The sequence below is a fragment of the Diaphorina citri genome, unplaced genomic scaffold (assembly GCF_000475195.1).
Source record: "Diaphorina citri unplaced genomic scaffold, Diaci psyllid genome assembly version 1.1 scaffold56, whole genome shotgun sequence".
Taxonomy (NCBI): domain Eukaryota; kingdom Metazoa; phylum Arthropoda; class Insecta; order Hemiptera; family Psyllidae; genus Diaphorina; species Diaphorina citri.
In genome coordinates this window covers 193,813-216,867 of record NW_007377493.1, presented here as the reverse complement: position 1 = coordinate 216,867, position 23,055 = coordinate 193,813, and the positions used below count along the sequence as shown (strand labels likewise).

Sequence of the window (23,055 nt, the reverse complement as noted above, 5' to 3'; positions counted from 1 at the left end):
ATGGTGAGCTCCAAAAGAATATTTTGCTTAACACAAGAATAAATAACAATAATGACAAAGAGCCAGTTTACCATTTTAAAGTCTCAAGTTTGATTCCCGGGGCTAAAAAAAAAAGTTTTTTGGCTCCTGACGTAGCTCATATTCACGAGACAGGTAAATGTAAATGCAGTTTCTTTGTGTTATTATATCCAATGTTTACTAACATCCAATGTTTACCTACCATGCTGGCACCGGTCGCTATGCGCATTTATTTGTCATAGCTACTCATTTTCCTCACGAGGCTGAGTGGGCCCCGCAACATCCAGTCACGGAATCAATCATTTGCATGATACAAATTTCTTGACCCCGCCGGGAATCGAACCCGGGTCTCCCGCGTGCAAGGCGAGTGCAGTGACCACTACGCCATGGGAGCTGACGACGAGACAGGTAATTGAACATTTGATTTCACCATTAGGTATTTTGAGAATTAATAAAATAAATGTACCCATTGAGTCGAGTGTTGTCAATTTAACACATACACCTCCCTATCATTCGTAAAAAAAAGCTATTTGAATAGACCCCAAAAAAAGCTTTCCTAGATGTAAGTTTTTATCAATATAGGAACAACGGTTAGCGATATTTTGACCGAAATTTGAAAAATCTTTTTACCTATAACTAACTAAAGTAACTAACCATAGTAATTATGGTTTTAGAATTTGATAAAACCATAATTATTATGGTTAGATATAAAAAGATTATTATAACAGTACCTACTACAAAAATAAATTGATTAATAAATCAGGTCATCTCTTCAAGTGATTGAAGGAAACGATACTACTTACAACACAAGCACACAGGTGTAATAGACACATCCACCAAATAATTAGTGGATGTGCCTGTCTTACTGCTCTGCTGTTAGATAACTTTATATTTTAGGTCCAATCTTTCGAAATTAGGAGAACAGACTCCCAAAATATTTCTGTTGTTTTTTATATTTATATATATATCAATAATATTCAAGTTAATCTTACCTCTAGTTTTATATATATCAATAATATTCAAGTTAATCTTACCTCTAGATACCTATTTTAAACCTAGTAAAAGATTTCGAATTTCAAGTTATTTTCCAGGCTCTCGCGTTGACGTAGCAACTTTTATCCCCATCACAATGTATCGGAATAATGCGGCTTCTTTTACAGAAAAGCGGGAACAAACATCGAGTAACTTTGTAAAATGTGAAAGCTTTCAGAAAGTTTTGTACGTCAAGTGTAAGTTGCTTTTCACATTTGATGGGCGTCAGGCAAGGAAGGTGGAGTAAGTTTTGCGGACAGCGTAATATGTATGCATGAGCAATTTTAAGAAGGATCTCAATTCAATTTAGAGAATAACGGGGAGAATACCAATAAATCATCTGATATGGATGTCCTCGCTTCCACTTTTAGTCGCTTTTATGTCTTCCATGAAGACATTTTTGCCATTTATTGCCAAGCGAAGAAAATGACAATATTTATTGCCTCCTTACAACCCTTTTTCGAAAAATTTCATTATACATAACATTGTTTGGGAAAAGAGGAAAAGTCTTTTGATATATTATGGTATCAGGGATCAGAATTGGGGTGAGGTATGGCCCGGGCCGAGCCCTCGTGTTTTTCTTCAAAATATTCAATTATTTTGAATATTTTTAGTTTCCCTAAGAAGAAAAGTGGGAGGGTTGATCCTCTTTACATTCACATGAAGAAAAATAACATACGCAAATTTTCGACAAACTTTTTGGAGGAAAATTTTAATGATAGATATTCAAAGTCGGATGACGTTAAACCCTTGAATGTAGGAATTTCAAATCTGAATATATATTCCAGGCTTATGAAAATAATAAGAAAATGCTTTGTTTTCTTTAAAACGAAAAGAAAAACAAGGCTTTGTTAAAGGAGTTACATTTTCTTTTGATTTCCAATGAGATATAGCTCCTAAAATCTAAAGGATTACCAGACACATCATTGAGGATTTGATATATTCACGAAATCTTCACATAATGCCACATATGAAAGAACCTCTCTCAATAAGAAAAAGGATTTCATATTTTACTGAACATAAACCTACTCATAGCAGAAATGTACCTAAGCAGAGACAAGTGAAGAAGAAAAAATTCTAGTAAAAATAGGTACCTACCTACTTCAGGTAAAAAAAAAAAAATCAAGGTATTGCGTAGAATAGAGATAAAATAGGCAAAAGTAAGTACCATTCATTCAAGAAAAAAAGAATGCCTAGTACTAAACGTACTGAGAAAAAGTTCTGTAAAGTGAACCATTTGAAATGATTACTATTATGGGTAGGCACATGAAGAAATGAAAAATTGTTCAATGATATAAAAAGAAACCAGTTTTTCCGTACAGAATAATTGTCTAAAGATTAGTAGGGTTCAGGACCACCAGGATGTTAAACCATATCCAGAAGTGGATTGGTCAAAGGGTAATCACTAAACAGGGTGTCTGCTTTTGAAGAAGAGAAAAGGTAAAACATTACAAATATCTAGGTATTAGTAGACTGGAAAATGAAAAAGGATATATACAATGTACCCATCCGCATTCACATATCCGTATATCCGCAAATAGGTACGATTCAAAATAAGTAAATTCTCACGATAGTCATGTTTATAGTCGATTGGGACAAATTCGAGTAAAATACAGTGCATTTATAAAGTCCCCCTAAATTCATCGGTTCAAAAGTTAAGGTGGGGGGGGGGGATTGCACTGTATATTTGGCTGTTTAGGCAACAGCAAGCAGCAAGCTCAAACTTTTTGGACTAGGTAACTTGAGACATGAAGTGGCTCTGTAGCTACCAAAGTGGGAAGTCTAGTGAGGACATTATAAGAGTAGGTATCTCAAAATTATTTATTAAAACGTTCTTAATTTTTCCTCTTTCTTTGTTACCCATTTCCTTATTTCACGAAAAACTTTGTTAGTAGCCAAAAACGAAAAATCAGATATTGGATTATTCATCGGATACCTTCAATCGTTTACAAATGGTTTGCAAAAATGGAATTAGTTCGCTGTTCCATTAGCTGTTTCCTTCTAATCTGTCCACTACAAATATTTAGATCCCATTAACCACTTGAATAGAGACAGGAGCTAGACTATTGATTTAGATTCGTTCGCGTGTTGTCACATCACCAGTGCCCTAAATCACCAAAGTATGGAAAAGTATCTTACAAGTGTAATAGCCAATGGAAAAGCAGAATTTTGAATTTGGACGAATCATATTGAAATATAGAATTGTAAATACTTTTCCATACTTTGGTGATTTAGGGCACAGAAGTCTCAAAATTTCAGGTAACCGCGCCGTTTCATGTTTGATCCAAAAGTCGGACAACACGTCGGAAAGCTAGAAATACGCATAGGTTGGCATCCAATGAAACCACGTCCTAAGGGAGCTGTCCGATATTTTTCTTTAATTTCTAACACGAAGCCTGCTCCTCATTTTAATAAAGGGGGGGTTAAAGGACGGGTCAGTAGACACGGGGTTAAGGCCAGAAGGGCGTGATGAACCCTTTTTTCTACCTGCACACCCATCATGTGTGCAAACATGTAAAACTTCCGCGTTAATATATTTTAACGATTTTATAAGTCTCTTGACTCAAACCAAATACTTGAGAGCAAGATTTCGAAACAAGATAAATTGGAAAACCCTTAAGTGGACCCGGTCCTTAAATAATTTTGATGTAATGATATGAACGACTGATATTGGAATATCTTTCAACTCATTTTATGTGAAAGTGAAGTAGATAGAGTTACCATGTTCTATGTTGATGTTAAAAGTGTGGTTGGTTTGAAAGTTTTCTAATTTTATCGTTAGAAGGTGCTGTTGCCTATATTTTAATCTACTTATTTTATTATTTACTCGTATGATAAAGATTTCATGGGCATCACAGCATCTACAAATGTAGGTCATATTATCATAAATTACCTATTCTAATAAAATTATTTATTGAACATCGCTACTGGTCACATGCACTTACAAGTTTTCATATAGGATGCTATGAAACTTTTGGATATCCACTGCATAGCCAGTAAAGTAAGGTTTGGCTTACCAAAACCGAAGTGACATTTCGGTATTTCATCCAATCCATCCGAAAATTGGTCCAATGTATCAAATGAAAAAAAAAATCTTCATCCCACCGCTGGCACTGGCTACTAGTAACTAAAGCATTTTCCCTAGTACTAGAGGGTATTAGGTTTTCAGAGGCACAAAAGCCGAAAAGGATATTTTTCCAGACAGGACAGCCCGATTTGTGATTTGAAATTCCAGGAGATGACATCGTTTACCTGTACCTCATCTACATAATATTGATGCCTGGAATTCTTCTAACTCGTCCAGATATTTAGGGTGTTTTTTCTTTCTCTTTTACCAGCTGTTCGTCAAAAGGGTTTTATTATAGTCAAAATCGTAAAGGGTCACACATTGACGTGACTCGAAAATATTCAAATTTTATTTCCTATTCAGGACATATCCTAACGGTTTGATGTTTGAGCGTACCTATTGAAAGTTTTTTGTTACTGTTGCAGATTGTTGTGCATAAAATATGTTAATTTTCAATTGTAACCATCCGCCGATACGCCTAATTTGAATAATTATTGAATATAAATATTATCAATTAAAGTATCGTAATATTAAAAATTATCTTCATATCATTATTATTTTATTAAATTTTTTTCTTCTAACCAACACCTGGAAAAGGCAATTTCGTCGAGATTTTGAGAACCTCGAACTTTAGTAAATTAGTCTGGAATGAAAACTAAAGAATAAGAAAAAAAATTGAGATCTCTGAGAACCAATTTTAAAGGTTCCTTCTTGATCTGACTCCTCTTAGGATAATCTTACAGCACGTAATTTTCAATTTTTTACAAAGGAGTGTGTTTTGGGGTGGGATTGAGCAGGGGGTTGGGTGTGCTAACATACACAACTCTTGCCAGCAAGAAGTATAATTTTAAAAGTTTCAACTTTCCTTGAATGTATGTATTAAGTAATTTGAATTATGAAAGGAATTCGTTTCATCGGGTTTTTGAGAGATGTTGGAAAAGAAAGTAGGAACGGATAGATTTGAAATTTGAAATTCATGAGTTCACGTCCCTTTCGTTACACGAGGAAGAAAACTATCGGAAATTATTTGTTACCATTTTTATTTTCCAAGTTTCTATCATTATGATGAAGATTAAAACGCTGTACAAAAAAAAACATACACTATGCTTACTGATAAAATGATATTTTGATAAAATCAAGTCTAGGCTGGGCTTAAAAAAAGACGAAGATTGAAATCAACCGGCAAACCAAATTTTCTTACCTATCCCGTGTCCAAGAACTTTAATCCATGGTTTTTGATATTCTGTGTTTCCAGATCTCTATGGCTGTATTAGTTACGTAATAAGAGGAACGAAATTAATGAAAAGTTGAAATCTATTGAAGAAAACGTATACCATATAACTTATAACTGATGGAGTCGGGAAGCCACAATATACTTAACGAGGGAGCTCCATAAAGGATTCAAAGAATTTTCAAAAACCTTCGACTTTTTCAGGAATTCTCCGCTCATTTACAAATTTTACAATATCAAAGTCCCGTTTCGCCTAATTTCCTTGAACAGGAAAACCATAAAAAAGACAAAGAAGAGTTGAAATTAATTACAAGGGGCGCTTTCGGGAACAAATGATAGACAGTAGAACGAAAGGTGTATTTTACTTCTTGTATTCAAAATTCAAAGTAAAGTTTGGGAACGTGGGATAAGACAAAGGTTGGGGAGGGAGGAATGTTACAGAAAACCCCCTCAAGACATTCTCTACACACATATTCTAAGAAGAAATTTCCTTTGTAACTTTAGATACTTTTATAATGTTTACTCTATGATATGGTATCTTATTATTTTCGCCCTCCAGTCACATTTATACAGTGGGTTCGGAAAATATTTAGATATTGAATTTTATATTAAATTTTTGTGTGAGTAGTTTCATCGAAAAGAGAACAAGGAGACTTTTCAACTTGGAACGGCAGAGTTGAAGCAGCGAAAAGCTTTCGAGTGGCTCTGAGCTTGGAGAATGAGGTAAGGTTTATTGAACTGGTGAAAAATAGCTTCGTTAATATCCGAAAGAATAAAAATAATAATCTGGAGATTTTTTGATCAAACTCAAGTAGTTATAGGTATAATACCTCCTTTTGAAGGAAATTTTGGTACAGGCGTAATGTAGGTACCTATAACCCTCATCAAACATTTACTTGTTGAAAAGCTGACTAAGAAAATAATAAAAATACCTAAGTGATCATTCCATAAATGTTTCTCTGAAATTTGGTTTTTGCCACATAGAACCAACTTTCAAATACTGGATACAGGATAGGTCCACAATTGTTTATCACAAAATGTTTACGTTCACCCAGTATAACTCGATAAGATCGTCAATATTAAAGTGGGCGTTAGCTGGTCTTGATGTTTTCTTATTTTCCAATACGAATTCTTCCTCCATTTTCTTCAGACTTTTCCATATACTCACTCCACTTTCCTTTTCCCTCATATAGGTAGAATACCTTCTTACACAAATGTATTTTCTTTTGCTTTTATGTTTACTGTTTACTTACGGTTTCCTTTCTGCTTTCATTTCGAGCCCAATTTTTCAAAGTCGAGGTTTTCGACAGCAATATCGAATATCTGTTCATTGCCTCTGCCTTTTGGGCACATCGTTTGTGCGCGTGTGTATGTGCGTTTGTGTTCGTGGCCCCATATTTCAATGTTTACTTATTCTTACTTCCTCTGTTAAATACACGCTTTGGTTTTTCTACTTGAGTCTGCCTTCCTTCCATCAAGACTGGCATGCTATCTTGGGTGCCTTTTTTTCTCTCCTCTTCTCAAATTTTCACCTCACGTGTCTACCTTATATCTATTACTCGGATAAAGCATTACCTTCCTTAGTTTTATTAGAGGTAGTAGGTACGGTACCTACCTATGCTTCGTCATATAATAATACGGAAAAGTAAATTAATCTCAAACTGATGGAGAGTCCAAAGTTGAAAAGTAAAAAATCACTTTCAAAGTGCAAAAATGGAGTCATTTTAAACTTTGGCTTCTCCCATTGTTCCCCCGCTCCCGGAATCTGAATACAAAATGTATCCGGCCCTGAGAACGTACATACGAGTATGTTCATAGTTTAGTGTGGAACTCTGGACGAAAGTTTACTCTTATGATCAATATTATAAAGGGGAATGCGCTCAGCATCGTTAGGATAATAATGCTACCCGTTCCTTTTCTGTACCTAATAAAAGATTTCAAATGGAAAGCAAAAAAGTCATGTGATGTTCAATTCAGATTTTTTTCGTAGCTTGCTATGGAAAATGTGAGAATATGTTACAGACCAAGCCCGCGGATATTGAAATGCAGATTTTCTGTTGTGATTGAGATTTTGCATTTCCGAACCAACTACCTAGCATGGGTATTTATACGTAAAAATAAGTATCAATTCCAAAGTTAACTTTCAAATTAGTTATGTGAAAGTCAATATTAAAATTGCTCTATAAGTAATCGGTATTAAAGAAATGGTGTATTTTACTTTCGGGAAACTAGCCACTGCTCCAATAGAAATTGAATGTAAATGGAACAGTGGTCAGTTTCCTGAAAGGAGAATACACCTTAACTTTGTCTAGCAAATACAAAATGGTCCTATAGATAAGAATAGCATCGTAGAAATGCTGAAGGCACATCCACTAACATGGTGAATGTACCAACTACACCTGTCTACTGCGTGCTTTATTCATATGTGAAATCAACTCAACCCATTTCGTGCCAAGTTTTTCGTTAAAGTTTTCCAAATTGCGTCGTTTGAGGCCAACCACAGGTCTTTCCGGCAACAGTAACGTTCGTGGCGTTCCACAATTAGAGCAGTGATTAGTGTTATTATAGGGTTAGGTTAAATACAAAAAGAAGCTTTTCTTTTCCACGGACGTGACTTCTGCATAAGTACCGTCTTTCTTTTTTTTTAAAAGTTTGATTGAGGGAACTGTAACTGATAACGTGTTACCGTCCCGAAAGCGAAGAGAGAACGAAGACAGGATATGAGAAAGCCAGCCGTTCCGAGGACGAACCTTATCCCTTTAGGATGAAATTCGCTCCGGGCGCGAATCGTCCCCGCGGCCTAGCTCTTACAAGACAGACGCGCCACCAACCAAGCTAACTAGGCTGGCTCAAATACGATTTGTCTGATACTAAAACAGCGTTTATACAGTCCACAACTCTACATTATGGTCTATAAGCTGGCGATTTCTTTCAGCCCCCTCTATCAAACCTCTAAAAAAAGACATTATCAGGTACGCCACTAATTGGTACCCGGAGATGAAGCCTCGTACCAAAGCGCATATAAGTACCTTTGGTCCCAAGTATTGAACTTATCGACTCTCAAGTTGAAATATAAGATGAGAGAGGAATACTAATTAGTGAGATATGCTAATGAGGGAGCGGATTGGAAAATTATATTGCCGTCATGCAAATATCGCACCGAGAATCGTCCGTGGTGAGGCGAAATTTCGTACTGATCTTAATAAATAAAATTAGAGAACCTCTTAATTTTCAATAGAAACGTAGAAAAAGATAAAACATTTTTTGAAAGAAACAGCGAGAAGTTCTACTATGAAAATAACGCGAAATTCGACTAAATTGTTGCATTTTGCATACACAGAAATATGTACATGTATGTATGTCTCTCTGTTAGGCGCTGTTACGCTGATGGACCTTTTGTTGTCCTCTTCTCACGAAAAACGGCTTGACCGATTTTGATGAAATTTTTTGTGGTTGTTGAGAAGAGTACTGAGGGTGACATAGGCTATTTAAATTTGTCATATTCCATCCCGATTCAAAATGGCAGCACCTCAAAGATAAAACTCTTATGCCGCGCTGATCCCGTACAAGGGACGGGTCAACCACTAGTATTTCATACGAAAAGAAAGGTGAGCCTACCACTAATACAAGATCTTCTTCGCCTTTTCCCATGTGTCAGATGGGGTCGGTGTTTGTTGTCGGCCTCTCAATCAGCTTTAGAGTGATCGCTTTGAGGCCAACTGGTATTGGCTAAGCAAAATTTTCCGAGTGGATGCCCTTCGCACTCAACCTTCGCTATTGATATAGTAGATATAAGGAAATTTGGACTAGAGACTTACAAGAAGCCAGTGAAACGCATAGGGCGGAATACTCGAAGAAAATAGAGGACTTAACCGGTAAGGCGGTAAGACATATTTCTTTTGATACAAGGGAAATCTTATAAACTACTTAGACTCAGTTTGACAGTTTGATCTTGACAAAAGATTCAACATTTAATTAGATAGGTACCTACCGAAGTGCCTGAAATGCCATCGCTGATCTCAGTTTAACGACCCTTAGCGAAGACTTCCTCATGTTGTTAATAGCTTTCAAGTTTACTTTTTTTTATTTATATTTATTAGAGTGTGCCAACATATACTATAACATGTTATATAAGTTTACTTTTAACTTCTAGCCTACCTTAAAGTCTCATTTGGAAAAAAATCCCAGATAAACTAAATTTAATGGAAGTATGCTTCCCTCATTAAATATTCATACACTCTACTTTACAACTTTGCACAATACCATTTCGCAAAATTTCGAGGTCAGAGCTTTTTTAATGGTTATGTAATGATTTTGTTTAGATTATGTAATGATTTTGTTTAGTTTGAGATAATGGTCAAGACCATGTCCAGAAATATGTATGATTATGTAATGCTTTAAAAGATTTTTCTTCTTTAATATTACGTCATAAATTTTGCGAAGAGCGAAGTTTTTTATATGTATAGGACCTGGGCTTTGGTAAACCACGACAGGAAGGAAAATCTATAACAAGAGTGTTCTTATAACCGTGTTCTTTTGACTTCTAGATTTGGTCAAATGCCTGCTCGACCAACTACTCTTTCAACTGGACAATCTCAGTGGTTTAGACATCAAGTTCCATCGATTTACCCATGACTACGCCCAAGACAAGAAACAATCCAATTTCAGGATCAAATCAGTCGAAACCTCGCAGCGTCAGTTCTTATCGGACTTGATCAGAAGGCAACGGGGGGAGGTGAAACAATTGGAACATCTCATCCAATATTATCGCCATATAATGGACGAGAAAAAACAGGAAATTCACGAACTCGAAAACCATTTAGGAAAACTTGTTTGAGTGGGGCGTACTTATTTCAGGGCCGTATCCAGGATTTTGTCAAGGGAAGGGGGGCGAGGGTTCAAACCGTGATGTACCAGGGGATCTTAAATACGGCCCTGAGGTATTTACAAATGGCTATTGGAACCATAAGTGAAGATTTAAACCATTGGAGATTGGATAAAGCCTTGCATTGAAGACAGAAGATTTAGCCCAGGGCAGCCCAGACAACACCTAATGTGGACCTAGCCTCTGATCAGATCTAGCGTCTATAGTTATGATCCTAAAATACGATCAAAATGCAAAGTGGCAGTTGTTATTAGTGAGCTTGTGTTAATAAATTATACAATGTGGACTTCTATTGGATACAATATAAAATTATACAATATGGACTATCGCTGCATTGCATTTACTCGTAAATATAACCAAGAGAGGATGGTCCGAATTCCAACAGTGCTGCGCTGCAGCGATCAGAATTTTGAGTCAGACATTTTGTTAAGTTAATACGGGAATGTTTTTAGCTGCTAATAATGGTATCTTAATTTTGTGTTACTCTTTAACATAACATACTTACGTCGCTATGCACTTTAACATACGAGTAACAACATGAAGACTTTGGTGGTTTTTATTTTGTTCTTCAAATCTAGCTTTTCCTCCTTGTTAAAATTTACTAGGTGAGGTATTTTTCTTCACAGACTGTCTCTTCGGCTAACTTTGTCGAACGTCAAATCTTATTTCCAAACCCAAGAAGATAATATACGTATTATGTATGTTTGTTCCTTTGTATGATACAGGTTTACGTGACAGGCACTGGCCACTGTATAACTTCTCATGTCTTTGGGGGGTTTTACCCTCCAAATTTCAATTTCCTTCTCTACCTATTAGTAGGTATTGACTATTGACTCGTAAATTTTACTTATTAGGAATTTTTCAATTTCTGCTCGTTAAAAAAAAAAAAAAAAAAAAATCGCTTCAAATTAATGACTCAGCATTTTGGGTACCTACTCACATAATGAGTATATCTATTGGAAAATGACAATTGCTCATTGGATAGGTAGGTACACGTGTGGAAATGTTTCCTATGTTATTAAGTTAGACATCGCGTGAGAACTACATAGGTACATAGGTATCACATTAAAATTTATCGCTAACTAAATTCTGAACTTCGGAAACTTTTCTTCTTCTTCTTCTTCTTCTTCTTCTTCTTAGTACTCCTCCAGAATCAGAATTAGAACTGCTCCCTCCTGCACATACGCATGGGAGCTCTGTCTTGTCAGGTACAAACAGCACAATGTCTTGTTGTACGATGAATAGCGAAAATCACCCCGACACTGAAAATAGAGCTTTTGATATGATTCACAATAGTAAGAGCGCGAAAACCAAAAAGATGCGAAGTGAACCAAACATGAAAAACAAATTTCATTTGGAAGCCAGTCATCATTATAGTGAGCACATACACAATCTCGGCAGTCAAATGGGAGATGGACCTTATACTAATGTGAATAAAGATATTGCAATTGACAAAATGAAAGAACTTTGGGATAACAGTGAAGAGATAAACAAAATCTATGACAAGTTATATGAGAAAGATGAAGAAGATTTTGCAGTCAGTCTGATGAAGACAATCAGCGAGGAAACTACGTCAATAAAGAAATCATCTGAACTGATAACTAATCAAAACAATGATAAAACCTGTCACAATGTAATCAATAGCGAAACTATTGCTGATGCTGTCAATAAAGAAATCATCTGAACTGATAACTAATCAAAACAATGATAAAACCTGTCACAATGTAATCAATAGCGAAACTATTGCTGATAGCCTTCTTCTTCTTCTTCTTCTTCTTCTTCTTCTTCTTCTTCGAGGTTTGATAGAGAGAACTGTAACAGCTGTGAGGTCTTATCGACCCAAAATCAAACAGAGAAGGAGGACAGAACAGGAGAAAGCCAGCCGTTCCGAGAACAAACCTTATCTGTTTAGGATAAAGTTTGGTCCTAGGATAAAGAACTCGCGACCTAGCGCTTACAAGGCAAGCACCCTACCACCCTACTCTCCAAGCTAACTAGGCTGAGCGCTACTTATTAGACAGCGATTAGATCAAACTTTATTTACAGAATAAATATTTACAAATGGTAACATAATGTACATATAAGTACAAAATAAAATTTGATCAAGGGTGGGGTTAATGCCTATGGCATTCTCTACCAGCGATATCATGTTAATGCCTATTAGACAGCGATATCAGGATGAATACACCAATTCTAAATAGATCAAGGATCAAGTGAAGCAACATCGTGCGTGGTTAGTATCCGGACGGGTGACCAGCACACTATTATTAAAAAGCACCAATATAATGCACATTTCCCGTCATTTTCCATAGAGGAAACTTCAGCCACATCCATCCACTAGTGGAATATATAGTGGAAGCAGGAACTGCATCGAAACCGGATAGCCTGCCAGTAGACATTGTTGATTCCTAGAACGAGTTCCACTTTGTCTAGTTCCACTCTGTCTGGTAATTGTCCACTAGGAAATCTAGTCGGAGTGCGGAAGGAAGCAGAGTCCACTAGATTCACTGATTCAACTGATCCGGTTACAGAACTGTCATTAGAGTCTGGTGTATTAGTGGGTATGCAAGGATAATGTCAGGGGAATTTTGATTTTCAGAAATCACGCCCATCAGAAAATCATAAATTGGGCTCTTTGGTAGCGCGTCTGCCTTGTAAGCGCTAGACCGCCGATTCGATTCCCGTCCGGGGCGGATTTTACCGTGAAGGGATAATGTTCGTTCTCGGAAAGGCTGGCTTTCTCCTATCCTGTCTTCCCTCTCTCTTCTACTTTCGGACGATGAGACCCTAGCAGTTTCAGTTCCCTCTGTCAAACCTCTTTAAAAAAGGCTCTTAGTAATTCTGTGATGTCCACAAAAATTTTAATAGGCTCTCGCTCTGATCTTCACCACAAGTATTTATTGATTTAATATTGCCAGTTTCCTCTGAATGTTATATGTAATTCTGTAATTTTATTGTTTTATGTACTAGTTTTCACTGATTGATTGATAGAGCCCGTCATTGTATGACTGCTGGAGTCTTTAGTGATAGGGATATTGAAGGTTTTACCATCCAACCATTCTAGTTTTTACTTTTTTCTAATATTCTAATAATAAAGCATCGTAATATTATGATTTGATTACCTAATGCTACTCGTAGAAAATATACCTACTACCTCCTTAGGTATATTTTCCATAATATGATAAAGTCCTTCAAATCTTTGGTAAGTAGGTATATGGCTGAAAAAACATGCAGGTATTACCTACAGGTATACAATATACATATTAGGTAGGTACATAAAATATTGTTTTTATATTAGATTACACATATTTACGAAGGTACCGATCGAAGATTTTTCTTAGGCAAGATTATAAGATTTTTCATGGACAAGAAGATTAGTTTTATGTCTGCGTGATTTATTTCGTACGACGACACAAACATCATGGTCAGCCACTAGAATTACTAGAAGATCAAGAATATACTGACCACCGCAACATCCGTGGCCAGAGAGGGTATGTACGAGGCTTGCACGTGGGAGTTCCTGAGTTCGATTCCTGGCGCGATCGAAATTTTTTTCGGCTCTCTGTTCACAGCTAGGACCAAAATTTTAGAATAAGGGTCAACTCTTCTTCTTCTTCCTCTTTCTCTTCTTCTTCTTCTTCTTCTTCTTCCTCTTCTTCTTCCTCCTCCTCTTCTTCTCCTGCTCCTTCCTCTCCCCCGCCTTTTCCCGTGTTCAGACAGGGTCGGAGTTTGTCGTGTGGTTTTGGCTACAAAAGGTTTAGGAGTGGATGCCCTTTGCCCTTCGCACTTAATCTTTGCTATTTCCTTAGCAAGGGAAATGTCAGGCTGGTATCCTCGCCTAAGGGCACTTCGGTTCTCTAATAATTAAACGCATAAGGTCTGTTTCTGAACTAGTCTGTTTACCGGACAAAACTATGCCCCTTATCTTATCATAATCATGCTATCTGATCGTAAGAAAAATCCTAGCGTATGTACTAGGCTTTGTTTTTATTGTTTTGGTTTTTCCTGTTTATCGAAGTGCAATATTATGAAGAACTTTTCTTGTGGTCCGGGAATGCCTCCTAAAGAAAATACGTAACTATAGTAGGGGAAAATAAGGCGCGATGAGAAACCTCATACTAGCTCCATCCAAGCACATAGGAATCATAAAATGATGTGTTGGAATTTTCATGGAAGTCGCAGCAATTTTGAATATCCAATTTTTCAGCAGAAAATTTTAAAATGGGTAACTAACTGATCCTTAGGAGTGGTCAAATTGTAAGAATCTGAAGCACAGAGCTGAAAAGTCGTGATACCTACGTAATTAATGTTTTTTTTTTCGATTCTACCGAATATTGAGCTTAACCATCTATCAATGTAGGTAAATCTAAAGGATTATCAATGTGATCTATCAAAATAAGTATACCTACCTAATTAGTCTAACTATAATTACTTTTCAAATAATTATAAAAATTATTTCGTTCTTGTCTCAAACGCTCTTACCGTCGTAAATAAATAAAAACATTGCTAAAATAGGGACTCAGATTTTAGAACAAAATAAAAATAATAATTTAATAATGATAAATGAACGCAAAAGAGTCCCCAAAATGCCAACACCCCACGCGACAGCAGAAAACACAAGCATCAAAAGATACTCCCTCAATCTGAACACGATAGCTAATATTCATTTGAAATTCTGCTAACAAGTAGGGAAAAAATGCTCATAAAAATTCAGTGGAGAGAGTAAATGTCTGTAAAAAGATGCTTAAAAGTTTTACTTAAATACTTTTTTTTTCTTAGTACTTTGACGTCACGGCATACGCTCCCGTAGGCGATGACGTCACATCAAATGTCCCGAGCAAATCTCCCTCGCAGGCAACACATTAATGTGTTTGTGCGCATACATTTTTGCGCAGTTCTTTCTGCTCCTCCGCTAGCGCGCTTGCATAGTGGCGCTACCTAACGGACGAAAAACAACTGCGTAAAGTCTGACGTCACACATATTTGAACTCTTTCATTAGAACGGAAAATGAAAATTGAATTTTCGACCTTTAACAGTTATTTTTTCGGAGTTTTGACCTCAGATTTCGATTTTACCCAATTTTTTACATAGGAATCGACCATTTATTTATAAATTTTACCCATTTGCAACTGCTCCATTGTACACATATTACATTGTACTACATAAACATACATGTATAGGTATGTAACTATGTACAATTATACATATTTGAATGCTATTTACGAACAACGGTTTCAATATTCGCTAGGAGACATGGTCCCTTAGGATTCAGGGCACTCTAGTGCACCCTGAGTGCACCCCATAGGAGTAGGTTTGGTTGTTAGGTAGTGCGTTTACTTAAAAGGAGTATTTAGGGGAAGACGGGGCAAAATGGCACCTCTATTGCTTATAATTTATAATAGATTGTATATACTTAGGCTTGCCAAACGTCCCGAATTGGCCGGGACAGTCCCGAATTTCAGGGGGTGTCCCGGCGTCCGGTTCAGTTTTAGAGAGAGAGAGAGAGAGAGAGAGAGAGAGAGAGAGAGAGAGAGAGAGAGATAAAAATGTGATTTAGACACATCCACCAATAACTAAGAGAGAAAGAGAGATAAATGTGACATAGGATTCATAGGAACATCCATAACTTAGACTACTTAGAGAGAAAGATGTGATTTAAACACATCCACTAATATTACTACCTAATAATATTTTTTAAGAATAAGAGAAATGTGACCTAGACACATAGAGCAAGAGCTAGGTACATCCACTAATAACTTCGAGAGAAAAAGAGAGATATGTGATTCCGCATATTCATTTCCACTAAAAGAAAGTAGTCCGGTTATTTGCGGATATCTTGAGATACAAACAACCTCTTATCAAAACTTCAAAGTCTTTAAGGAAATACGTACCAGTTTTAGCTACAGGTGTTTTCAAAGTATTGTGGTAGGTAAAATAAGCATAAACCAGTTTATTTTATTTATTTTTTTAAGAAGGATAGGTAGGCACATATGATTAAAAAAAAAAATGTTAATATATTTAAATAAGTAACGGATAGAGGACAGAGCCAAGTACTTTTTTTGGAACTAGGTTAGGTTGGTAGCTGAATAGATCACCAGGGGTCCAAAGTCCAAACTTTCAGTAGTTCAGATTTACAGCCTCACAGGGTGTTTGTAGAATGTAGAAGAGACCATTTGTAGATTCGTATAAGCTTAACTAGGCTTGCCAAACGTCCCGAATTGGCCGGGACAGTCCCGAATTTCAGGGGGTGTCCCGGCGTCCCGTTCAGTTTTTCATTTTGGGGCGTTTAAGCTGACAGTCTAAATAGAGCGCTACTTACTTACGATTATAGGAGGAATTAGGAATTTTAATTAAATTAAGCATAAGTGCTTGTCACAAATATAGTTCCCCGCTTGAAATACACAGTGCTAAATTTCACAACTGGACCACTCTAGAGTGGAAGAGCTCCTCCATCAAAAAGAGCCATAAAAAAATAATAATTAAAAAAAAAATCAATGATGTGGATTAAAAATAATAATAATAAGCCTTTGGTAACTCACCATAGTTGGGTTGGCCAGAGAGAGGACTGAACTTGCTCGTCTGTTTCCGAATAATAAACTCGTGTAGCTGATAGAAGTCCCGATCTTCACATGTGTTCACCTGGACATAGGACAAATATCTTACTTAGAATAAACAGAAGATCAACCTGGAGACCATCGTTCGATCCTGGTAGTATTGTGGAGACGATAGGACGTACAATGTCCATTTAAATATAAGATGGCCGAGAAGACTCACAATACTTTCCATTCAGACAAAAAAAAAAAAAAAAAAACGCATTTTCCCTTCAGAAATGATCCACATTAGTCGACCTGTCACTAACAGAACGACTTAGGATATGTAAAATGACCCACAGAATCAATAAATCTTTATATTTGAATTATGTGAGCAAATTTTTGTCTCTGGGTAGGCTTGCCAAACGTCCCGAATTGGCCGGGACAGTCCCGAATTTCAGGGGGTGTCCCGGCGTCCCGTTCAGTTTTTCGATTTCGCGATTTTGTTCGCGGATTTTGCGATTATGCTCGCGGATTTCGCGATTTTGTTCGCGGATTTTGCGATTATGTTCGCGGATTTCGCGATTATATTCGCGGATTTTTATGTTCGCGGATTTCGCGATTATGTTCGCGGATTTCGCGATTATGTTCGCGGATTTGGCGATTTTGTACGCGGATTTCGTGACTATGTTCGCGGATTTCGCGATTATGTTCGCGGATTTCGCGATTTTGTTCGCGGATTTCGCGATTATGTTCGCGGATTTTGTGATTATGATGTTCGCGGATTTCGCGATTATGTTCGCGGATTTCGCGATTATGTTCGCGGATTTCGCGATTATGTTCGCGGATTTTTGTTCGCGGATTTTGCGATTATGCTCGCGGATTTCGCGATTATGTTCGCGGATTTGGTGATTTTGTTCGCGGATTTCATTTCGCGATTATGTTCGCGGATTTCGCGATTATGCTCGCGGATTTCGCGATTATGTTCGCGGATTTCGCGATTATGTTCACGGATTTTATGTTCGCGGATTTCGCGATTATGTTCGCGGATTTCGCGATTATGTTCGCGGATTTGGCGATTTTGTACGCGGATTTCGTGACTATGTTCGCGGATTTCGCGATTATGTTCGCGGATTTCGCGATTTTGTTCGCGGATTTCGCGATTATGTTCGCGGATTTTGTGATTATGTATATTTCGCGATTATGTTCGCGGATTTCGCGATTATGCTCGCGGATTTCGCGATTATGTTCGCGGATTTCGCGATTATGTTCACGGATTTCGATTATGTTCGCGGATTTCGCGATTATGTTCGCGGATTTCGCGATTATGTTCGCGGATTTCGCGATTTTTTTCGCGGATTTGGCGATTTTGTTCACGGATTTCGCGATTATGTTCGCGGATTTCGCGATTTTTTTCGCGGATTTCGCGATTATGGTCGCGGATGGCGATTTTGTTCGCGGATTTTGCGATTATGTTCGCGGATTTGGCAATTATGTTCGCGGATTCGCGTCCCGAATCGACGTTTTGGATATTTGGCAAGCCTACCTCTATCCAAACCTCTTTAAAAAAGTCGAAATAACTGCAACCCCTGCGGGAGTCAAACCCAAGACCTCCGTGGTACAATCATTGTTCGTGGATTTCGCGATTATGTTCGCGGATTTCGCGATTATGTTCGCGGATTTCGCGATTATGTTCGCTGATTTGGCGATTTTTTGTATTTTTTTTTTTTTTTTTTTTTTTTTTTTTTTTTAATAAAAGTTAAAAAGAGGTTTGACAGAGGGAACTGTAACTGCTAAGGTCCGTCCCGAAATCGAAGAGAGAAGGAAGACAGGATAGGAGAAAACCAGCCGTTCCGAGAACGAACATTATCCTTTCAGGACAAAATCCGCCCCGGGCGAAAATCGAACCCGCGGTCTAATAAGACGAAAACATCTCTTTGGCAGAGCCTTTGATGGCGTACAGAACCTGGGGAAGGTAAAAACCGAAAAAGGATTTTGCGATTATGTTCGCGGATTTGGCAATTATGTTCGCGGATTCGCGTCCCGAATCGACATTTTGTATATTTGGCAAGCCTAGTTATATTGGTAATGGCAAGTTTGTCCAACTTTTCAAGACAATTAATTTTTTTCGCGGATTTTGCGATTATGTTCGCGGATTTGGCAATTATGTTCGCGGATTCGCGTCCCGAATCGACATTTTGGATATTTGGATAGCATGCTAGGTAAACATTAAATTGTAGGATTATTGAGATATTGGGAAAATCCTAAGAAACTGCATTTACAAAAGACCATCATTTACAAAATGAAAGCACACTAGAATAAACGGTAGAGCACCCCCTGAAAAAGTACAAAAAAAAAAAGAGTTACCTACCTAATATATGACTGGCAAAATAGGTAGGTACTTACCTATTTCCCGGTAATGTAAACATGTTAGATATAATTATGTATTATAATTGGGTAACTGGGTAGTCTGGGTACCTACATAAATGAGCCTGTACATATATTTTATGTTCTACTAATCTACTCACTCCACATTCATTTGAAATTCCCTCTCATACTCGCGCCCCGTATCGTAGGCACCGTGCTCTTTTTTGTACATGATCAAAACTTTGAGAGGAAACAAAAAAGAGCGTATTTTTACACGTGATTCCCTCTGATCCGAAAATTGATCAACCAATGAAATCATTTGTTCACATTTTCATTCTGATTGTTGATTGGTCGAATTCACGGCTGATAATTTTTTTGTGGCGGTTTAAAATTTGAATTTTTTTTTTTATTCCGTTTCAGTTCAGTTTTTACTTTTCGCTTTTCGGTCTTTTAAGCACAAAGTTCGGTCGTTTTTTCAAGGTTTTTGGTGAAAATATAGGTAATATTTTTCCCGTTTAGTGGACTGTAGTCCTGCTTAATCTCAGGTCGTCAGGCCTAGTGTTCTGGTGTTTTGGCGGATTTTGCGATTATGTTCGCGGATTTGGCAATTATGTTCGCGGATTCGCGTCCCGAATCGACATTTTGGATATTTGGCAACCCTATTCATAGCTTCCCCTTTTTTAAATCTCACAACATGTCACTCTAGATTCGTAGAAGCTTAACTCATCCTTTAGGGCTGTTTTGCCCCTACATCTAAGCCTCAGATTGGGCTTTTTGTGTATGGAATCAAGCTGTTTCCTCACTAAGCTTGAAGATCTGAGTGATCTTCAATAGCTTCTTTGTTAGGATTTGTCCATGGATATCTTGCTGAGGGTTAGCTAACCCTACAAGTAAGTCACCATATTGTCAGGGAGTTGTATTTGAAGATGATGTGAGTAGCTGTCTCCTTGCACTCCCCGCATAACCTACAGACAATTTGTTCCTGGTAAAAGCCATTGTTTGTAGGTGTTTTGTCTTTTCATTATTTTCTTTCTCCATGTTCCAGTGACAGCAGATGTTCAGAAGATGACCATTGCCTCATCTTCTTCCTCGAGCTCCATCTCTTCAGCAGCCAGTGGTGCCGGCTCCAAAGGACTCTATCAGATACCGAGACGGTCCAATAAAGATGGTGGCACACTCGGACGGAGAACCCAAGTGGACACGAATCATTTTGCAATCACGTTTAAGAATCCGAACCTGGTCATTTTCCACTACGATGTGGCCATTGATCCAGACAAGCCTGTGCGCTACATGAGGTGAGATATATCTTTTCTATCAAAACTCCACACCCCTTGAATTTATATTTATATGTATAATATATAGTTCCTATTTTAGTAATTTAAGTTAAGATAGTTAGGGCATGCAATGTAAGTTAGTAAAGGGTTCCCTCATGTATGATTTTAAATAAATAAATCTTGGCCATTCAAAGCTGTAACTTAATCATAATAATGGAAAAACAACAAAACACAGTAAAGTAGGTATTAATTAAAAAATGATTTCACTCCGTAAAAAATGATAATAATAAAATAAGGCTTTTAATGCCAATTTCCAAGTGATTGCTGTGATATCCATAGGAAGTCATGAAGAGGTTTCCTGCAAGGATGATGAAACCCTAGAAAACATCTTGGTGACTCTCTGTGGATATCACAACAATGACTTGGAACTTGGCATTAAAAGACATATACTATAATGCTCAAGAAATGTTGGACAGATCTTCCATATTGGTACTTTATGCTTGACAAATGTTGGACTGAGTACAAACAGAAACTACATTTCCATTGAAAATAGAGCCAACTAGAAAACCAAATCCAGTACCCATCTTGAAGTCAATATGAACTTAACCTTAGCTGATATCAAAGATTTTTTTTTTCTTCTTAAGAAAAGGCTGTCAGTAAAGGAATGTAAATGCAAGCTTTCCTAATTCTCATTTGATAAAGAAAGATACACTAATTTTCTTGTACTGCTGGTACCATGTTTTCAGACCTGTTATGCAGAAAGTTGCGAGGGAATACTTTCCCAATAGTCCCTGTGGATATGATGGAAAGAAGAACCTGTTTTCAAAGGGGACGCTACCGTTTGGAACTGCGGTAAGCTCATTTGTCCAACAGTTTGTAGAGTTCTCTTCAGTCTGACATTGTATGGATTCAAAATAATAATAAAGAGAGAGAAAAGTCCTCCAACAACATTGATGGTTAGGAAATAGTAGGATTAGCCCATTGTTGGGAAATAGTTAGGTATATGGTTGGGGAACTGTTGGCCAACACTAAGACAGCACACCACCCATACATTTTGTCAACCACCAAAGTATTTATTTATTTATTTATTAAGTTTCCGTTTATTATTTTTCAATATAACTCTCAGAACATTCTGAATTTTTATAAATGTTATACCCATCCAGCAGAGCTTGTGCCATAACACAAGGCCAATTCCTTCCTGTAGCACTAGCTAATTTTCTTCTGGAAATCTTCCAGCTGAGTGTTTTTAGGGAGAAAATAAGACGTTACTAATTGTGGAAAGTTCATCCAATTGTTCTAATTTAAGGAGAGAGGACCGGATAATTCAAGCACGTTTTTTTTATTATTTAATTTTCACTTTTCATCAGATGAACTGCACAGTTTCCATTTTCGACGAGGAACGCATGAAGGACAAAGAATACAAAGTGGAAATTAAGAAAGCTCAGGAGATTTCCTTTGCTTCGATTGTGGAGTTTATGAGAACCGGAGTCAACAGACCTCAGATAGCCATTCAGGCTTTGGATGTGGTCTTGCGCGAACCTTGCAGTCTCAATGCGTAAGTGTATAGATTCGTAAAAGCTTAACCTGTCCTGTAAGGCTCTTTCAATAATCTTTTTACACTGGTATTACCGCCACTGGTCGCTACTCGATTAAAGTAGCTACTCAATTGTCCTCAAGAGGCTGAGTGCACCCCAAACTCCAAGCACAGAGCCGAAAAATCTTCGACCCTACTGGGAATTGAACCCGGGACACACGGCGAGCAAGCCTAGTGATACCCACTCGGTCTCAAAGGTTACTTACTTATCCCTTTCACCTTAATCATTTTTTTAAAAAGTGAGATATATCACCCCAGACCTATCAAAAAAAAAAAAAAAATAAAATAAATCCGTTTTCTTTTGTGATCTATGACGTCAGTAAAATTCACTTGGCTAACTTGTCTGGTTTTGTCTCCAGATCGATTTTTGTTCATTACTCCTAGGAGACTTAATAGGACATGAAACTTTGTAAAGGCCTTATTTATAGCCCAAGTATTAATACCTGATCAGAAAAAAATGAAATATTCTGGTCCTAAAATAAGTCGGGGTGAAAGGGTTATAATAAGTAAATATTTTTCCCCCCACGCGCAGGAATTTCGTGCGTGTGGGCAGATCCTACTTCTCGCCCCCGGACCCAAACCGTCTCGTAGACCTAGGAGACGGCCTTCACCTGTGGAATGGCTTCTACCAGAGTGCTGGCATAGGTTGGCGTCCCTACCTCAATGTGGATGTGGCCCATAAGGGTTTTCCAGAAGAAAAATCCGTGATTAAGGTCATCGATGAGATTTGCCGGGGACTCCCTCCTGAGCTGTCGGACTATGATAAGGTAACTTAGGGTAGAAACACACTATCACGTCACGTCAGCTCACGTGAGCTCATAGGGTTTCCCAGAGGAGAAATACATGATTAAGGTCATCGATGAGATATACCGGGGTCTCCCTCCTGAGCTGTCGGACTACGACAAAGTAAGGGTTGAAACACACTACCAGAAACACACTATCACGTCACGTCAGCTCACGTGAGCTCATAGGGTTTCCCAAAAGGAGAAATACGTGATTAGGGTCATTGATGAGATATGCCGGGGTCTCCCCAGTACTGCCTGAGGTTTCCAGCCC

General features: G+C 37.6%; 3 protein-coding genes across 3 annotated transcripts; all 3 read left to right on the top strand.

Annotated features, from left to right (window-relative positions):
• The first annotated feature begins 404 nt into the window (after positions 1-404).
• On the top strand, positions 405-10,530 carry LOC103517705. The gene is made up of 4 exons (XM_008482751.1): positions 405-426; positions 1,110-1,293; positions 9,138-9,223; positions 9,896-10,530. Exons 1-4 carry the CDS (start codon positions 405-407, stop codon positions 10,183-10,185), a joined length of 582 nt encoding a protein of 193 aa, XP_008480973.1. The 3' UTR covers positions 10,186-10,530.
• Positions 10,531-11,384: 854 nt separating this feature from the next.
• Positions 11,385-12,808, top strand: LOC103517694. The gene is made up of 3 exons (XM_008482742.1): positions 11,385-11,817; positions 11,909-11,985; positions 12,696-12,808. The coding sequence occupies exons 1-3, from the start codon at positions 11,456-11,458 to the stop codon at positions 12,806-12,808; spliced, it is 552 nt and encodes a 183-aa protein (XP_008480964.1). The 5' UTR covers positions 11,385-11,455.
• A 7,337-nt stretch (positions 12,809-20,145) lies between these two features.
• On the top strand, positions 20,146-22,790 carry LOC103517620 (protein argonaute-2). Its single transcript, XM_008482664.3, has 4 exons — positions 20,146-20,426; positions 21,152-21,257; positions 21,773-21,960; positions 22,532-22,790. Exons 1-4 carry the CDS (start codon positions 20,197-20,199, stop codon positions 22,773-22,775), a joined length of 768 nt encoding a protein of 255 aa, XP_008480886.1. The 5' UTR covers positions 20,146-20,196; the 3' UTR covers positions 22,776-22,790.
• Positions 22,791-23,055: the final 265 nt, after the last annotated feature.